General features: G+C 40.9%; 1 protein-coding gene across 1 annotated transcript in view; it reads left to right on the top strand.

The window, feature by feature from the left end:
- The window catches only part of tgfbr3 (transforming growth factor, beta receptor III), a 65,010-nt gene extending 46,967 nt beyond the window's left edge, over positions 1-18,043 (top strand). Inside the window, exons 10-17 of the mRNA XM_084548292.1 lie at positions 111-266; positions 1,821-1,964; positions 2,434-2,625; positions 4,392-4,685; positions 5,245-5,368; positions 9,098-9,133; positions 9,736-9,843; positions 13,617-18,043. Of these exons, the coding sequence (XP_084404418.1) occupies positions 111-266; positions 1,821-1,964; positions 2,434-2,625; positions 4,392-4,685; positions 5,245-5,368; positions 9,098-9,133; positions 9,736-9,843; positions 13,617-13,735 (1,173 nt within the window). The 3' untranslated portion in view covers positions 13,736-18,043. The remainder of the gene's footprint in view (positions 1-110; positions 267-1,820; positions 1,965-2,433; positions 2,626-4,391; positions 4,686-5,244; positions 5,369-9,097; positions 9,134-9,735; positions 9,844-13,616) is intronic.
- Positions 18,044-19,233: the final 1,190 nt, after the last annotated feature.

Below are 19,233 nucleotides of genomic sequence, written 5' to 3'. Positions count from 1 at the left end.
TTTTTTTTTCCTCCTTTCTTTTTTTTTTCTTTTACAATTCTAAACGAGTTAATAAAGGAAAAGCATTTTTGATTTTTATCCAATGTTGTCATTTTTTGATGTTTCCTAAGGCAAACGGATTAACTAATGCCAGCCTCGCCCTCCAAGACCCTGAATGCAAAGCAACAGTCAATGCCACCCACTACACACTGGAAACTTCTCTGACTGGCTGTCATACCGTCGTATTCCCCATGCAGAATAGCCCAATGGCCCTCCACATCAACACTGTGAGTATAACATCTGGTGTTGTGTTTTGTTTAAAGTAAACTCGTGGCAATGCCAATTTAAATGAATTAAAAATTGTTCTACATTTTGACTTATGTTGTGCTCATTTTGGCAAAATTGTATGATCCAACTTTTATGGATTATTTGTTGTAACAGTTCCCCTTACACTGGTGTTCTGCACGCTTCTGTGATTTTTTTGTGTTCTGAACATGTAGAGCTGTAAGCATCCTTCGCATTACATCACTTTGGTTCCTATGACACATGTAGTTTAGTAGCATGGACATTGTAAGCCTTCCAAGTGGAAAACTTCCTTCGCTTACTTGAAAAAGCGTTGTGGAACATTTCTTAAAGTTGGAGCTGCAACGGGGAAAGTACATGCTGAAATTATATGGACGCAAACTAACATCTAGCCTAGCTCCTCTCTTTCCCAACTGAAACACTTTTCGAGTACCTACCTTCAACTTGGAAAACAGAAATATGTTAGCCTATCTCTTTAGCTTCCCAGTGGAATATAAATGTCTTAGAAAGCTAACAAAACATAACCAGTGCCATTCAGGGCTTGTTGAAAAAGGCAGAATAAAATAATGTCTCATAGGCAGTATAGCACTGTGACTCTTTCCAGTTAGTAACCGAACCACAAAGTTGATAGCGTGTAATCTAGCAACGCCAGTTCTCAAATGTTGCTGCTATGGGAAATGCAAACTCAGAGTCAGTGTCATCTAGATGTCAAGTCTCTTTACATGTTTTTCTACCAAAATGTCCAAAAACTGTCCTTTTTTCTATACAGTGGAACATAGCTGACTATAGTAATACTAATAGTATGACTGTAATTTATATTCCTTTAACGAAATATGAGTAGACTTTACATTTCTGTTGTTTATGCAACGTCAAGACTTGTTTTTATGGTACTCAGCATTCACATCTGACATCCACAGTTATCTTCATTATTACGGAATGCGCTCATTCAGCGTATTTGTTCTAACAAGCAGGATGAATCACTTCCTCCCTGACCTTTCGAAATCTTTTGTGGGGAGAAATTTGGAACGACATATTTTCTGTCCAAGGCAGATTGAAACCCGGGCTCATGTCCAAGGTCATCTTTTGTGTTAGCACTTGGATGCAGAGACAGCCTCTGACCTCTGGTCAAAAGAGATTAATTGTTTGGGTGCCCACACATCAAAGATAGTCTGTTTTGGCTTTTGTCTCTGCTGTGCTGTGATATGGTGATTAAATTCAGCAGTGGCACCAGTGGCAGACCAGCTAACAACCATGTTAGTGTTTTGAGATTAAGTTTGTCCTCTCTCCTCATTAAAACATTTTTTTCCTAAAGCAGCATGCTGACGTGCCTCTGCTTTATAGAGATGTTTTATGTTTTGTCCCGCTTAAGCAAAAAGGACATTCCCACATTTATGCAAGAATGTTTTGCAGACCCCTTTCAAAGATTCTAGTCTCTCCTGAATTAGGCAGCATTACTCTAAATTGATTTGTTTTCCCCTTGATTTGCTAACTGATGTGGATTAAGTTTAGTCAGTAACAGACGTCTGTGTGGACTGCAGGTTGTGATAAGTCATGCCGAGGATGGGAGTGGTGGACCTATGGATTATGACGGTCTGGAATCTGGAGGCATGGGGTTCCCAAGGCTCCCAGTGACGTTGGAGAGAACATTAACAGAACAAAGACAGCGCCCGACCATCGTAGAGGTAAAGACAGTGGCCTCATTGTGGTACTTTCTCTGTAAGAGCTGAACTTCATTGCATGGTGTAAGTTGACAAGGTGAGATCACTGATAAACTACATCTCTATATACAGTAAATCAGGCAGAATTGGAAGAAACTCCATTTCCCAGAGCCCCCTGGTGCTAGTAAATATTCATCTCTCTCTTGCAATCATTGCTTCTTTCCATGATATCTGTTTAATGAACTTGACCTGACCAGTTAGAATTTCTCCACCTTCACTCTGTGGAATAGTTTTCCTTTGTCTCATCCTTTCCTCATCTCCCATTTATTATTCTTGTTTATACAGTATCTCTTGGGTTTCTTCCTTGTTTTCTGCTCCACCTCCATGCGGTCAAACACTGACACACATAAGTTGAGGGTGTTTAGCAGTGGAATCTAGTGTCAGATCCCTGCTGATGTTTGTCTTGGCTTTGTATTTTTTTTTCTCCATGCAGTTCAATTGCACATACAAAAAGCTCGAGGAACCCTCAAAACCATTTCCCGAGATTCCCAGGGTTCTGGGACCAGGCAGGCCACCGGTCAACAACATGACGTTTAACATGGAGCTGTACCACACACAACTGTTCAACAATCCTTCGCACCAGCCCTTCTTCACTGTCTCACAAAACCAGCAAGTGTTTGTGGAGGTATAGTTTTCGTTTCTAATACAACTCAGTTCAGAGTGAATGTGTATTATTTTCAATCCTGAATTAAAGCTTCTGGGAGGAAAGAGTTCTGTAGGAGCTCTCTTTTAATCCTTCCTGCTTTGATCTCTCAGTCTGGCATTCTCAAGGACAGTTTGTATTTTGTCTGGTTGAGGCTAAAAGCAAATTCTTACTTCCAACCCTCACGTCCATTGTACTTCCTCTCTGCATGTTTCTATGTAAGTCTAGTTCAAAATATTTGTTTGGCAACAGTAATCATGCTGCCCATAAAGACTATTAATCTCCTTTGAAGAGATGATTTATGATGATATCAGCAGCAGATGCTTCACTGACAGTGTGGACACAAAGCCAGTGGGTTACAAAGAGCTGCCTGTGTAAAAGGCCATGGCACCAACCCCACTCCAAAACTCACACTGTGCTGAGACCTGACCTGAAGCAATGGTCAAAAGGTGCACAAGTACACTTTGATGCACACAGAGTGGCCTTTTGTTTGTTCAGAACAGTTGTGGACATTTGATATATTGTTGTAAATATGCAGTATGTGTATCCAAAGTTAAGTTTTTCACTCTGGCCAAGACCTTTCTAATAAAGATACCATCAGTGACAATTTTGTGGGAGCAGATTTCAACAGATGCTTTCATTTCTAGACCCTGTCACTGGTTAGAATTTGACAAACACTGCAATGAGCAGAGATGGATATGATGCACATATAGTATACACCAATTGGGCATAACATTATGACTACTGGCAGGTTAAGTAAATAACATTGAGCATCTTGTGACAATACATTGTTTTGCTAGGAAACTTTTGAACCTGGCATTCATGTGGATGTTACTTAGACATGTACCACCCACCAATACCAGACCAGGCACCCCCACCCCATAGCAATGACACTCCTTGATGGCAGCAGCCATCCCTAGCAGGGGACAGTTTTGGAACAACTTAAAAAACACGAAGAACAACACAAGGTGTTGACCTGGCCTCCAAATACACTAGATCTCAAACTGATCAAGTATCTGTGGGATGCACTGGAACAAGCCTGATCCACAGAGGTCCCTCCCCTCAACCCATGAAGTTGTGTAGTTGATATGCGTAATACATCAGAGTCACTTTTTGTCCATTTGATGTATAAAAGTTCTGTATCCACTTTCAGATCTGATGTGGTTTCTCCCCAATCCTGAGGGAAGTATCTAGCTCTTTATCTGCCAAATGATCCATTGTGTTCACCAGCTATTCACTGACATTGTCTGTCTTTAATTCGGTGTGCGGTACTTGGCGTACAGTGGGTGAAATAGCTTTTCTCTGCGAACAACTGCTGTAACAGTGAGAGTGACCTGTCACTTTAAGTGACCCCTTCCATATTATACTCCCATTTGATCCTGTGGTAATAGAAAAATGTTGACAAGTTCAGCTTGTTTTTTTCTTATCCGAAAAAAACAAGAACCATGACTTTATGTTTATGTTATATCAAACTGATGCATATTTTGTTATTTTCCATAAACACAATACAGCAGCTTGGTCATTGGTAAGTGGGTGTAAAATTACAATATTATGCAAATAATGAAATATAAGAGTGAATGTTATTTATAATTCCAGCATTATAAATGAGTGTCAGCTGGAGAAAGCTCAGGGCATTCACTCTCAGCTCTTTCAATAAACAATTTCACTCATCAGTCATGACGTGACAAATGATAAATGGTTGGTGTCCGTAAATTATCATTGTTTTCCATCTCTCTCATGCACTCCAGGTCACATCAGCAGCATCAGACCCAGAGCTGGGTTTCACCATCGTATCATGCTCCATTTCTCACAACTCCAACCCCAGCGTGGCCTCAAACTACAGACTCATTGAGACGGTTTGCCCCACGGATGACTCCGTCAAATACTACCCTCAGAGGGACTTCCCTGTCCCTCACGTTAAGATGGACAAGAAACGTTTCAGCTTCATCTTCAACTCAAAGTTCAACTTGTCCCTTCTCTTCCTGCACTGTGAGATGTCTCTGTGCTCAAAGAGATCCCAGGGGAAGCAAGAACTACCACTGGTATGCAAAATAATCCTCTCCAAATTACTTTTATTCTTTTGCATGTTTGGTGATTTTGCCGTATAAGCCATCAAGGTTGTTTTAGTCTCTCCAGAGTCGTATAGTATCAACAGGGTTGGTTTGAGAAAAATTTCAAGCCAGTCTTGCAGTGCTCCGTCCCAGTGCTGAGCAGGAAACATGAATCCATGCTAGGCTGCCAGGTGTCCAGCTGTTGAACAAAATAGACATCGTCATTTTCATTTTTCTCTCACTTTGTTATACTTCCAACTCATACAGTCGCTTTCTTTTACTTTCTCATTTTGCCTCAAAAATAGTGTTAAGAGTAGTGGCCTGGGGCTGACTTATGATTGTAACTGTGGCTGTTATATTCTGATTGCAATCAGGGTCAGGCTGAGGCTTCTAACTTTGCCATTTGCTTGATTTAGAAGTTTAGACTTACCGTCAGGTATGACAGAAGGCATTTGAGTTTGAGAAATGTGTTTGTTTTTGCAAATCCCTTTTTGCTTTTTTTTTCCTGCAGCTATTAATTCTCTTGTTTTTTCTCATTTTATCTGAACAGTGCTTAAAACCCAGTGCACGCTGTGATTCTCTTTCGGTGGACAACATCATGGCCATGGCGATGAACACCAAGGTGTCCACTAAGCCGCTGGTTGTGGTGGACATTTCGGGACCAGACATAACAGGTCAGTTAGAAGGAGAAGAAAACACTCTTTAAATCTACACTACGTAGGGTGTATGGTACAAGCTCTGTTCGGCTCTGACGGCCACAGTTATGAGGATATATGGTATGATAAGAAACCTGGAGTAAAGGAAGAAGTGGATCTGAAGTCAGAGAAAGCTGGGACCGGTATTAGATCAGACCAAACCACAAAATACTGCACATCACTTTTCTACATCTGGTCGTCATTAACTGCAGTGCGTCTCTTTGGGTGTAAGTTTGTGATGCCAACTCACATTTGGTATGCATTAGCCTGGGGCTGTTTACATCTGTACACAATAGTGTGTTTTTAGGTGCATGTACACACTAGCATATGGCTGACTGTAGTAAAGGGGAGTGTGCTAAAGCTAAGTCCCAGTACTGCTGTTCTGGATCAGTCCACACTGAAGGAGATGTGGAAAAAGAGGAATCATACAGTTACTGAGCTCCAGTTGTTTTCACTTAAACCCTTCACTGTGGCCTCCCCTTTTCCACTAGAGAGGGGAAAAAAAGGGGAGTGGTGGTCTTCTTGTTGGCTTTGGGAGCCTAGCCGGAGCCTAAAGGCCCTTTGGTCATCACTTGTTTACTTCTTCATTCATTGACTCGCTGTATCGCAGTGTCTCAGGGGCTGAAAGTGTGATCAGAGGGAGGGAGCAGTCTGCAGGGGATGAGGGTCTGAGGTCACTTCCATTACATTTTATTTATTATGACCTAAACTATGATGGGCCGATATAACCCATGAGTGCCCATTCTCGAGTGGACTGCCAGAGGTTTTGAAATTAGTATCCCTTATGAGCAATGACATCAACAAGAGACCTGTGGTCAGTTCGAGTCAACTTTATATGCTAATGATTTAATATAAATGACATCACTGTAACGTGTGTGATCTGCAGTCCGACCGATATATGAACATGGCCAGTATTATCCTGTTCAGACATACTGTGGATACATTTTATTAGTGCTGAGTGGCTTGGTGCTGTATTGTGGCTTCACGGAAACTGTTCTTGGTTGAAACCTCTGGAGTCAAGATGTAATGATATGTCACATACATAGTTTGTCCAACGGAAAGCACTGACGAGCTGATGCTGAGTTTCTGAAATAAGATAACAATACGGTTGTCAAACACCCAACATTAGAAGCTGTGTTGTGCCATTATGTTACGACCCAGCTCTGTTATGGGTGAGGGAAGCAACATTAAACCAGAACAAAGTGCTTATATAACAAAGTTCTCACTAACTAAATATTTCCATGGTAATTTGTACTAATGATAAGCACAAGTCGCTAAACACTGTTTGGTACACCAACGCCGGGCAAACTGAGTTCAATTCCAGTTGCCGCAGAGCGATCAGCACGACGTTTAAATAGGAACCCCAACCAATCGGTCCTTCGAAGGGCCGTGGGGACGAGCCTCCAATGGCAGACGAGGGATAGCGCAGTGAAATGTGCACACTTTAGAACTGACAGGGCAGAAATGACAGGGGCCATAACACATTCATTATGGCAAGTGGTGTCTAGGATGGCTTCTCGGAAGTTCATGTTGTCAGCGTTGGCATATGCATTGTGATGGATTTTCTGATAGTCTTCTGATCAAATAATAATAAATGATGGGTTAATCAGTAATGAAAATCATGTTCTTTGCAGAAACATAAATGTTGGTATTGGCCTCAAACAGCCTATCGTTCAAGCTATAGAGTGAGTCAGGGTTGATGGGTGGATTTATTACGGTCTAATTGGACACAGGGTTTCACTGCTGGGAAGAGGATACTATATGGGCAGAGTCATTATTTAATGTTGATGTTGAAAGTATTGGTGAACAGGGACTATGAAATTTGTAATGACGGAGTGAGTGACCTAAACTAAAGTGGGCAGCAGGGGTGTCATGCCCACACCAATATACCAGTGCAGCGGGTTTATTTTCCATGGAGCAGAGTAGGTAGACACAGATATGCCATAAACTGAAATAAATAAATCTCAGTAACACTTTATGCCTTCTGATACAAAGGCATCTCTTATGCTAGGATGGCAAGCAAAACAAACAGCCTTTTCAAGGGCCACAGTTCTGCACTGGACTGCATCCCAAAGAACTAAACTTGATCTACAAATCAAAGAGAGCCACTTTTGGCCAACTTGGTGGATGGAAAAACATAACATCCTCAAAACCCCTGCCATCGAAATAAGATTTACCGCTTCACAATATCAATAAGCCTTTTTTATGGATCCGTTAGCGTTCTGAAAGAGCTGAAAATGTGATTTATCTTGGCGGTTGGCAGTTGGGATCATTACACTGGTACAAGTAGCATTTAGTTTAAAGGAGAGGAGAACACTTTGATATCAGGAGTATTATATGAAACATATTGCAGTGGCTGGAGCTGCAGTGTATGAAATATGAATGCGTCAGCCCTTCACGTTGCTTATCTTTCTAAGTAGCCGATTTTTCAGATAAATTTCTGTGATGATGTGTCCTCTTAAAACCTGCTAAATGATGTTTTTGCTCCCCACACGGTCTGCAGTATTCAGTAGTCAGTGTCCTGATGTCAAGTGGCTATAAAACTCAAAACATATCATTTTAATTGTCAAAATCAAGGGATGTTTGTATTTGTACTGTATTTGTACAGAAGTTAGGATTCATGCCTCAGCAGAATGTGGTCTTTAAAAAAGCGACAAATATTCATCCCTGCTATATTCTGAAGTTATATGGAATTTTAAAAGCCATATGGAGCTGGTTTCAGAAACAAGCTTTGAACTATGGAGTTCAATTTTTTGTTTTTTTTAGTTCGAACCCTGTGCCGGGAGTCTTGCAGAGGTGACATCTGTGGTTTCTGGTCTCCATGAGGAAAGGTCAGAGTTGAACAAAAACAAGTCATTACGTAGGAGGGCTCTTTCATTCCATAGCAAGCACACTTACATAAACAAATGACGTTCACAGCGATATCAGTGCTTTTCCGACTTTGGCAACAGCTTAAAGTTGCAAACACAAGTCATGAGTTTAACTTCGCGGCTGCCGTCTGTTTTTGTTAAAGTAGGGAACAGTCGAGACCAGTCAGACAACCTGCAGAGTATTGTTCCCCACACACACCGAGGCATTATTTGAAAAGGTGCTGTGTTCTTCTGTTGCGAGCCTCCAAGTGTTAATGGCCTCTCTCTACATTCTTAGCGTAACAAGTCAACAGGGACAGATAACACGTTCAGCAGTGGGATGGGGCGGGGGGTGGCAGGGAGGACGTCCTCTGGCCATCGTCCCCGCTGAAATTATAGTCTTCTCTGATGACCTGTCATCATCCATTATGCGAGATGAAAACTTAAAGGTGTTCTTTCCAAGAATAGCGCCCATTGTGTCCGAGTCTTGGACGTGCACCAAGTTTGCCTCTTGAGTTCGCCCATACACAAGCGCCTTTGTGTTGTTTGTTAAGTCATCATTCCAGCTAATTTCACTTTTGAACGACTTCCAGATGGCTTGAAATAAATGGGTAAGAAGTGATCAGAGTCAGAAGGTTCATCCTTGAGGACGCTGTCATCTTAAAGAATAGCTGCTCTCTCAGTGTTTTCCTGCTTCAGGTTTCTGTATCACATTCCACGGAGAATTGTTTATCAACACAGTGCGGTATCAGCAATCTGCTCCTCCTCTGGTCTGTGGCTGACAGGCTGACTCAGAGCATGTATTACATTCAGATAACAGTCAACAAATACTGATATGTAATTCAATTTTATCTTGCAGATAATCCCAAAAATACGGACAATCCTTCAAATTACCGTAAGTACAGTACAGTGTATAATCATATCTTTGCACACATTGTTTCTTCCACATTTTCATGTGTGTCCAAGTGAATTATACAGAGCCATTAGTGTCCATTAGTAGATATAAGAATAAAATAAGTAATCATATGAATTGATTGAATAAAATGTATAAATAAACTGATAAACAACAAATGGTGAAGAAATTATTAACTCGGGTCCAATTGGAGGTGTCTTGACTTGATCTTCATAATTTTGTATTTCTTTCTCTCTCTCAAATTGCAACAGATATGAGCAGATTATTTAGCTAGCTGCTGTTATCATTAGCTATTTGATGCTAAATAATAATGCATGCTCTCACATGTCCACCCACCTGTGGCATTGTTGCTCTTGCTAACTGGAGCTAACTAGCTAACTCGGACAGAAATTGTTTAGCATACTAGCTTAATTTTAGGACGGTGATTGGCTGAGCAGCGAACGGCTGGGGTCATTCATCTACTGTCGGCCATCCAGTAAAATGAAAATGTTTGTTTCGCAAAACTTATTCATGCCATTAATTTTTTTATTTAATATTTAATACATTTTACATACATTTTAACGCTGCGCTGCTTTGTTTCCCAGAACCGCTTTACGTGCTGGACACTCCAACTGTGGTGGGAATCGCCTTTGCTGCCTTTGTGATTGGGGCTCTGCTGACCGGAGCCCTGTGGTTTATCTACTCTCGCACAGGTAGGTACTTCACCTGCTGCTGCGCGGCCCAGCTCAACTCTCTACATTAATGAAAAGATAAGATGCAAAGGAATGTCCGAGGGTCTCTGTGCCAGAAATGCCGCTTGCTATTGCCAAACATCCTGCTGCTGACAGGGGCCGGTTCACAATAACATATTGAGTCCTCTACTGTAAATATATCCTGTTGGTCAGCAGCAAGAGCTCTTCTCTTTCCTGCCTTTGAATGTTTTGGGAGCTGTGTGGTGGTCAGCGAATATTCTCAGTACAATGGCTGTAGACGAATTGGAAATTCCCCTTGTTGGGTTTAGTGGGCGCTCACAGGAAAAGACACACAATCTGTCTATTAGATGCCAAGACCTTCCCCATCGTCCCCAGCCTGCTGACCCCAGCTGATCCTTGAGAGGAAGTATGCTGTGAGCAGCCCACTGAGTATACCGTTACATAGAGCTGCCCTGTTCTCGTTGGCCTTAGTGTTTGACCGGTGATCCTCTGTGCCATTGACCTGTTGCCCCGTGTTCTCCACGGATGCCTTTGATGAACAGGGTTAGGAGGTTTCAGTTTAGACTTTAAGGTTTCCAGAAAGTTAACAAGTTAACAGTTTGTAAAGAGCTATCAGTTTGAACGACAGATCAGTTAATCATCCTCCTAGTTGTGAATGTAGCAATGATACAGACACGGGTCTGAAAGATTAGAGTATTACAAAGTGTTCCAGTCATGCTTCATCACATTTAAAACAAGTGTTTACGGAGCAGGAATTCTTTCTGTAGTAAAGATCAGCTGTCAGATGTTAGGGACCTTATCTTTATCACAATATTGGTATTGGCTTCTGTTTAGAAAGCCTCTTTATTTCAGCTTTATGGATTTTATCGAGTGAGTGACCAACCAAGAAACACAATCCTTGGAATCCTTTTCCAAAGATAGTAGATGTCAAATATGAACATGCACAGGGAACAGGTGTAAAGATAGAAGTTATGACAAAATAAGCAGGGCCAAGATTTTCAGTTAAGGGCCAAGATGTTCCTGTTGGTGTTATTAAAACCAGCCCTTGGTCACTTTGGTAGGGTGTTTTAATCCGTATTGGCTGAAATGACCTTATACGGCAATGTGTGCAGTCCTATGTAAGGATAGATGGAGATCCCCTAAAACAGCCACCCAAAATATCACTCCAGAGTCTATTTTAAACCAGTGTACGCAGCGATGAAACATGAAAACAGATTTTGCCTTTAACTGAATTTTCCTGCTGTTGGTTTTTTTAAATTAGATATAATCATTAGAAATCTCCTCGGGCTTTTATATCTAATACTATTCAATTCCTTATTAGGAAAATAGAAGCATAAATTCTTTAAACAGCAACATGACTATATCATTATATTTTTGACATTTTGCTCATTGTCTTGGCACTTACAATAAGTCAATACTGTGCCAGGGATGTAGTCACCTCTTCCAAGAAATCTGCTCTCCACATCTCCTCAGCTGGTCAAACTACACACAAAAGAGACTACTAGACTAATAACATACACAGGCTGAATCACTCACATGAGGAAAAATTTCAAACATTGTCTGCTGTAAGATCCAGACACTGATGAGCCAAAACATTTAGATGACCGTTTCCGGATGTTGGTCCTGTTGGTCCTTTTGTTGGTCTAAAACGGCTCCGATTATCCAAGACCTGGACTATTCAAGACCGAGAGCACCCAACAGGACGCCTTCAGCCTTTCTGTTTCAGACATGGTATTTACACCTGACCATCTCTCCCACATCTGACAGATCACATCACATTACGGCAAGGTTCTCGCCACACGTTATGAAGAACAGCAAATGCTTTTCTGTGGCGTTAAGACCAAAATATCTTACTAATTATCGCTATTGGATGAACTGACATGACATGTTGTTTGGATATTCATTGTATCTGGAGGGATACATCCTAATATGTTTAAGGAGCCCCAGATTTTTCCAACAGTGCCACAATGAGAATGACATTTGTAGTTTTGAGTGAAAATATGGTGCACATTAACCCCCTTTAAAATGAATGGTAATAATTTCTAATAAAGCGCCATCAGTCAGCATTTGGTTCATCATCTGCCTGTGCCATTCTCATTTGCTGTACTTTGTACTTTGCAAAAGTCGATATGCTAAAAGGCCAAACTAAGATGATGATCAAGGAAAACTGTTTACCTGCTAAATATCTTCATATTAGCGTTGTGTACAATAGCATTTAGCTCAAAGCAGTGAGGTGTCTAAACCACAGCTTTGCAGAGCCGCAAGCACGCCTGTAAACTGTAACACTAAAAAACGAAACTGAAAATGAGGCAATAGAAAGAGTACAGGTGTCTGCATTCCTTCAGACTTTGAGGACAGACACATTAGTAGAGATTTTTTATTTTCAAAGAGCGAATATGGTGCTGTTTGTCCGCACTGCAGAATACGTTGACTGATTAAATTCTCGCTGAGATATATCTTGCCATTGTATCCCTTTAAGTTATTCCAAGTTTAGACTGGTGACTGTGCTGTTGTGTAAGAGGGAGACTGTTTGCCCCTGAGATATCGGTTACAGCAACTGCACACAGAGTCCCAGTACGTTTCCGTGACATAAAAAGCAGCATTTATCTTTCCTATCGAAGAAAGATAGCATTAGGCTTGAGAATTTAAATTTCCCCAGACACACGAGGTGAATCCAAGTCCCTTTGTTTTGTAGAGCTCTTGGTCCTGTGAGGGAAAGTCTGCCGGCTGCCCTGTTCTGGTAAACATTAGCAGAACGGAGGGGCCTGAGAGAGGGAGCAGGATGCAAGATTGCCGTGGATACATATGCCTGTCATACTGTATATGCAAGCACTCTTACAAACACACACAACACTTAGCACAAACTTTAGATAGACAAAGCTTTGCCTTGGAGAAAAAATCTCTCTCTCTCTCTCTCTCTCTCTCTCTCTTCTGGGAGGAAAGAAGCTGGAAAGCAAGCAAGTAATAATTGTGCCAAATACTCAAATTAAACACAGACTTGGCTCAATTTCAAAAGCTGTTCATTGTCTGTCAGAGACATTTTTTGTAAACAGACATGAGCACTTTTATATGCCCGTCATTTAGGCGTTGGATCCCGAGAGTCTAGAAACGAAATGCTTATTTAGACATAGAACAATAAACCAGGCAGTGGTTTGAGCACCAGTCACGGGGTCCTGTGTTGTGCTTGTTCTGCTTTATCTACTAAAGAAAGGCTAATTGATCCCAGATAACAAAAGAAATGAACTCCACGAACGAGGGAGGGAAACGTTTTCTCCTCTTTTCGTTTAAAATACCAGCGGTGTGATAGGATGCGAGAGCCTCGCAGCTGAAAACCTGTGGCAGATTACGCTTGAAGATGTTAAAAGTTAAGGCAGATGAAGTCCAGAGTGGTTCTTGTATAACTTTAAACATTTACTGAAGACTGTAAATTGAGAAATACATTGTGTTGCAAGAATTCGTTCATCTACAAAACCCTGTGCAAGAAAATACTGGAATCTTATTTGAGCTATAGTGCAAGGTTTGTATCAAAAAGTGACAGTCATAGTAAACAGAAGGAGATTAGCACATGATATATCTTTTCTTTGTACAGACGAACAATGGAGGCTCTAGAGCTTAGAGGTATTCAATTTGTAGCTTTAACCGCCTCGCTTTGTCATGTTCCTACCTAACCCTAGCTTTTCCTAAATGATATTCCTTTTTTTTGTTCGCTTTTTCCCTTTGGTCCAATCCTCTCCTCCCCGTTGCTCCCACTCCCTCTCCTGCTTTATGTCTAGGTGAGACAGCTGGCACACAGCCGGTCCAAAAGTCTCAGCCTGCCTCGGAGAACAGCAGTGCGGCCCACAGCATCGGCAGTACGCAAAGCACGCCGTGCTCCAGCAGCAGCACGGCGTAGCCCAGGACACCCACCCAGCAGGAAGCACAGTCCGGCCGCCACACAGGAAGGGCCCCAACGGTTCACAGGAACCGGTTTGTTGATCTCCTTCCGTGAAAGGAATTATTTTTGGGGATGGGATACAAAGGAGTGAAAGTGTGATTATAGAAATCAAGAAAAATATATAAAACACTTTTAGTCCTTGTGTAAAGCTGTTGCCACTTCAAGTGTGTGCAGACAAATGTATTGCCCTGGTGTTAATGTGTGTAACAGTTCTGAGACACAGCTTGGCAGGCTTGCCTCACATCAAAAAACAAAAAAAAACCTAAGAAACAAATGTGAGGTTATTTCCAGGCATTTATTTCTAATCCAAATGCTGTTTTTTTTTCAGATCCCAGCCTTTTGTTTTGACCTTAAATGGTGTGATAAAAGCTGTTTGTACCGAGCAGGTGTACTCCAAGAGTGAGCGAATGCAATAAGGCTGTAGTGATGTCAGTATCAGCACGTGAGATGTTGATGGCTGGACCATAACATGTTACTTTATGTCATGCAGCCTAGAACGCGGCAGAGAAGCAAAGCAACCACTATTAGCATGCGGAGAGATGTGCAGTATGAACGCAAGTCGGTGTCTTTTAAATGACAGTGTAGTTATTGAATGTATTCAGAACACGCCAAAAAATGTGAAAGGTAAATGTGAAAGATATGCTGATAAAATTCTTCATTCTATATTAATTTCAGGCTTTTTTTCTATATCGTGAACTCATACACATATAGTATATATATATATATGTATAGTCGTACATTAGACTAACTCTATGTCTAAGCTAAAGGTCTAAAGCTGAGTCTCTGTTTCATTCATGTTACGCAACTTAACAGCGGCATTATGGGTTCCCTTTTACTAGCAGTTATTGGTTTAACTAGTTAAATGAGAAGATGGCTAGCTCTGTCATGTCTGAGTGTTAAGTATGGAGCTGGGGCCTGGAGGTGAATAGCCTAGCTTAGCATGATAACGGGAAACCTCTAGTTTAACATTTTTAAGAAAACAGTTAAACCACAAAACTACTCCTAAGACACAAAATTGTCATGTTTTATTTCTGTCCATTAATTAAAGCCAAGCAGTGGATGGTTAGCCTTGTTTAGCATAAATACCAGAAGTAAACTTGCTTCCCCATGTGGTTTTGAAATGCTAATATTGGCTTACCACCTTGTCTCTGTTCAAAGCTAAAAATGTTTCAAGATAAAATTTTGCATTTAATCTCATATCTTTAATCCAACATTTAGAAATATATATATTAAAAAAACATCAGTCACATTAGAGGCACTTTCATGATCTAACTTCTTCCCCCCAAATGTTGAACTGTTCCTCCATTTCCCTATTCTTTCAGTCTTTATGCTAAGCTACGCTAACCACCTCCTGTACTCAACGTATGGACGTTAAAGTGGCATGGATCTTCTCATCTTACACTCTGCATATCTCCAAATGTTCAATTATTTCTACCAGACTTGTATATTTTTGTGAATAATGTAAATACTCGAATCTGCAGATCTGTTTTTCCTCTCTTGACCTGGATTAACAGATCCATCGCAGTCCATGAGCGCAATTCCTCAGTTTCGAAGTTGTGAAATATGAATCACAGAGCTGAACGGCAGGTTTAACTTTGTGATTCAAGATTGTGGACTGGTTAGAAACACTAGTCTTCACAGCTCCCACTATTAAATAATCTGTCCGAAAAAATGTCTGGAAATATTAGAAAACCTAACCGTCAGAAAATAATAGAAAATGAAAATCAACCCAGACCGAATAAGTCAAAAAGAATCATTTGAAAATCTTAAAAATATAGATTAGTCGTGTTTTTGTGATAAAACAATGATACCCTCTCATCAGACAGAGCCCAAGTCATTGTCATTTTAGCAAGGCAAACATTCAGTGTTTGGATTTCCTTATCCCTCTTGTTTTTGTATCAATCTTGGCACTGATCCTACGTTGAATAAGCTGAAGCCCAAGTTCATTGTTACCGACATATACTCTCATGTTTTCTTCAAACTGCAACGCTGCGGCTACCCCACCCTCTCAGAAGAATATGAATGTTTGCTGTGTGTGTGTGTATGTGGAGGACAAACTGGGGCCCTTGAATCCGCGAAGGGAGGTTCTCAATTTAAAGGGGTCTCAGAAGAAAAGATTTTTTTAAAAAAAGCGGAATGTATAATCTCTCAAAGCTTTTTCTTCCCTTATGTAAACATGTATAAAGCTTTTTACAGAGAGTAAAAATATATATATTTGTGTATAAAGTTATATTTTGGAATATATTTACCAAGAGAAATCTATATTATATGTGTGTAAGTACTGTGAATTATGGATGTGCTCGTACAGGACATGTATGTGTGTGTGGGAGGAAGTATTTAGAATATTCAGTAAAGCCTCATGCCATGATTTATGACACTTGAACATGAAATACTAATATTTATAATATAACATCAGATCAGACACTATGTATTTTCTATATTACATGACGTGTCTTAAAACATGTAATGAGTTTATAATGAATATTATAGTAGTAGTAGTAGTGGTAGTAGTATACATGTTTTTTAAACTGAATGTGTACATGGAACACAGTTCATGGTGTTTTGTTTAAATATCACGTTTTGTCATCTGGTTGGGCATCATTTTGATTTTTCTACTTTGCAATACTGAGTCATTACTGAAGATGTTCCAGATGGATCACTGCTTGTATGAATAACTTTTATATGAAGTCAGATGTTTTATAACCTTTTCAAGATTAATATATATCTTCAATACCGATTTCATACCATTGAAGATGAGCTTTCACATTAAAGTATATATTCTTGTAAAGTGACATTAAATGATGCTTCCTCTGAGGTTACTTTAGTGTCTTATCGTAAAATCCAAAGCCCCGACTTGTTTAGGTTCTTAAGTGCATGTATCCCCTCAACATAACAAACAAATATGAAATCAAACATGAACCCCCTGATGGTAGGAGTTAACCCAAATCTGGATTGAGAAAGTGGATTATATCAAAGGTTTCAGTGTTACAATGCAGGATGGAGAAAATCCAGCTTTCATTTGATTCTGGAAATCCAAATGTTTCCAGTAACACTTTTTATTGAGATGTTTTAGAAGCGCTCGGTTGTGGAGCAACATTCAGAACTTTGCTTGTTTTATCGGCTTTTGTGCCAGATGTTTCCACCGCCAAAACCCATCTGAAACCTTTGTTTTATAAAGTTAGCTTAAATAGTACATGCGGAGCTCTGTTGCTGTTAGCATGTACCATTGCTGCTAACAACAACGCCTTATCCCACTGCACGGTGTGCTGCATATTCCAAGTGTGTGTTGCAGAAGGGAACTGTGCCACAGCCTATAATCAGTGGTCACAGTGGGATTGGGGTTTTCTGACATTCCTGTAGTTTTGCGGATCCTCTTATCGACTGTGGTGAATCTGTCTCCCACATGTAATCACCCATTCGCCCCCACCCCGCCCCGCCTCTTTCCTGGTGTCATGCTGTTAAGAGGCCGAGCCTCAAGTCGAGGTCTGGATATATAATATTTTCATTAAGGGACATTCTTTCGGTCAAAGTTAACAATTGGGAGTCGCTGTTCAGATATTAACATTCCTCCTTGCCTTTTGCCCCAGTGCATGCTGGGAAAAACTCCCTCACTTCCTCCCTCATGGGCATAAACAGATATAGATAGTCTAATGCTGTGTTATCAATCTGAAAGTTTTTATGCTGTACCACACAGACAGTCTTCTAATGTTAAAGTAGCCACTGAACGACTCACAGTTAATGCTGAACTCAGAACAGCTGTAATTGGAGCACAAAACCATATACCTAGTTGTTGATTGTATTTTTAAAAAAAAAACAAATTGACTACCTCATGTTTTTCTATGAATGTGTACTGAGCGTATCTGTGTGCGTGGGAGTGTTTTCAGCTCTATAGATTTGGATTTAGGGGCCCCGTCGAGGTTTGATTGCAGTTTCACATTTAATTTTTCAGTTTTATAAAAAAAAAGAAAACAATGAAGAGGTTCGACTTCCGCATGATGCCAAGATTGTCTTTTTTTTCTTTCTTTCTTTTTTTTGGCATTTGTAAATGTGTAAAACATTAGTTAGCCACTATTGTTTCCTTTGGTTTTTGGAAATGTTTTTATATGCTGTAAATACGCATGACATTTGTATACCCATTACGATCAATAAATTTTCATGATAATTCACAAGAACGACGTGGCCGTTTGAGTTCATTTGCACCATCGCTACCATATGGTGGGGGGACACCAGCGTGCGTGCCTCCTGTATGGATCCAGTTTGGAAGAATGAGCTGCAATAATGATGTGTTAGGCCTGGCTCTGTGGTGGTGAAGTCATGACTCGTCTCTGGTGAGCTCATAACATGATATAGACCATGTGGACCTCAGACTGGAGGTTTTCAGAACAGGGTGTGGGGTGACCACTGAGATGCGTGAGTCTTCACCCCCCCTAGATCCCCCTCCCCCTTCCTACAATCAGCTTTGCTTTTGATTAGCGCTCCTTGGAGGCAGCTGTAAGCAGCATGCCTCGGAGCAGCCTGTAAAGAATAAGAGGCCGGGAGCAAATGGTGAAGCAGCTTATGCCAGCACAGGTTTGAGTTGAGAGGTCCAAAATCTGTCAGCCTTCTGACCCCTTTTCAGGCCTTCGAGATGTCACATATCTGTATCTTTATTTTCCCCGGTCTGGCCCCACCGAGGCATCCTCAGGCTGCAAAGGCTGTTGTCCAAGCGATGACTAATCCAGGGAACTTTTCGACAAACACTCATCGGGCCGTAGACTGTGATGTAATTATTTTCATTTCCATCTTTCCCCTCTGGGTACCTGGAACACAAATTTGTTGTTCTGCAACTAATCCATTCAGTCACTGATTGCATGCGCCTCAGACAATAGTGCATGACAAATACAGGATCAAATTCAAAAGGGCTTTTTGTTTTTGCTTTTCAGCTGCCAGGGCCCCAAACACCGACACTGGGGAGGCCAGGCTAATTTATACCAGACCCTCGGCCCTAAACTGAATTACTTGATTTAAGTTAAGTGAGATATTTTGGACCTTATTGTGTGGTGTACAACATCTGAGCGATGAGACTGTGTGTACCTACCCCCACAGCACGCCTTTGAGCCCAATCACACACAACTACAGTGTAGCTGGAAGAATAACCCTAACATCCAGTGTGCAATGAGCTGAGACTAAAAGCAGACTCAGGGGACATCGCTTTACATTTGTGTTTGCACTTTACACAAAATAAATTCAACAAACTTGGGACTGCATGATAGGAAAGGAAATCTTAGTCGACGAAGTTTAGATTAAAGCAATGCAGGTGGTGACTGACTGGATCCTCTTTAACATTAGTGTAGCTGTTTGCACTCACTGCTGAGGCTGTTCAGTACTATGAACCCCTTTTACCTGAGGCTTTCTCTTGGCAGAATATTCTGTCTGCAAGGTTTCGTGCTTAAAATTCATTCAGCCTTTGAGCTCTC

The sequence above is a fragment of the Chelon labrosus genome (assembly GCF_963514085.1).
Source record: "Chelon labrosus genome assembly, chromosome: 7".
NCBI lineage: Eukaryota > Metazoa > Chordata > Actinopteri > Mugiliformes > Mugilidae > Chelon > Chelon labrosus.
This window is presented reverse-complemented; position numbering and strand designations above follow the sequence as displayed.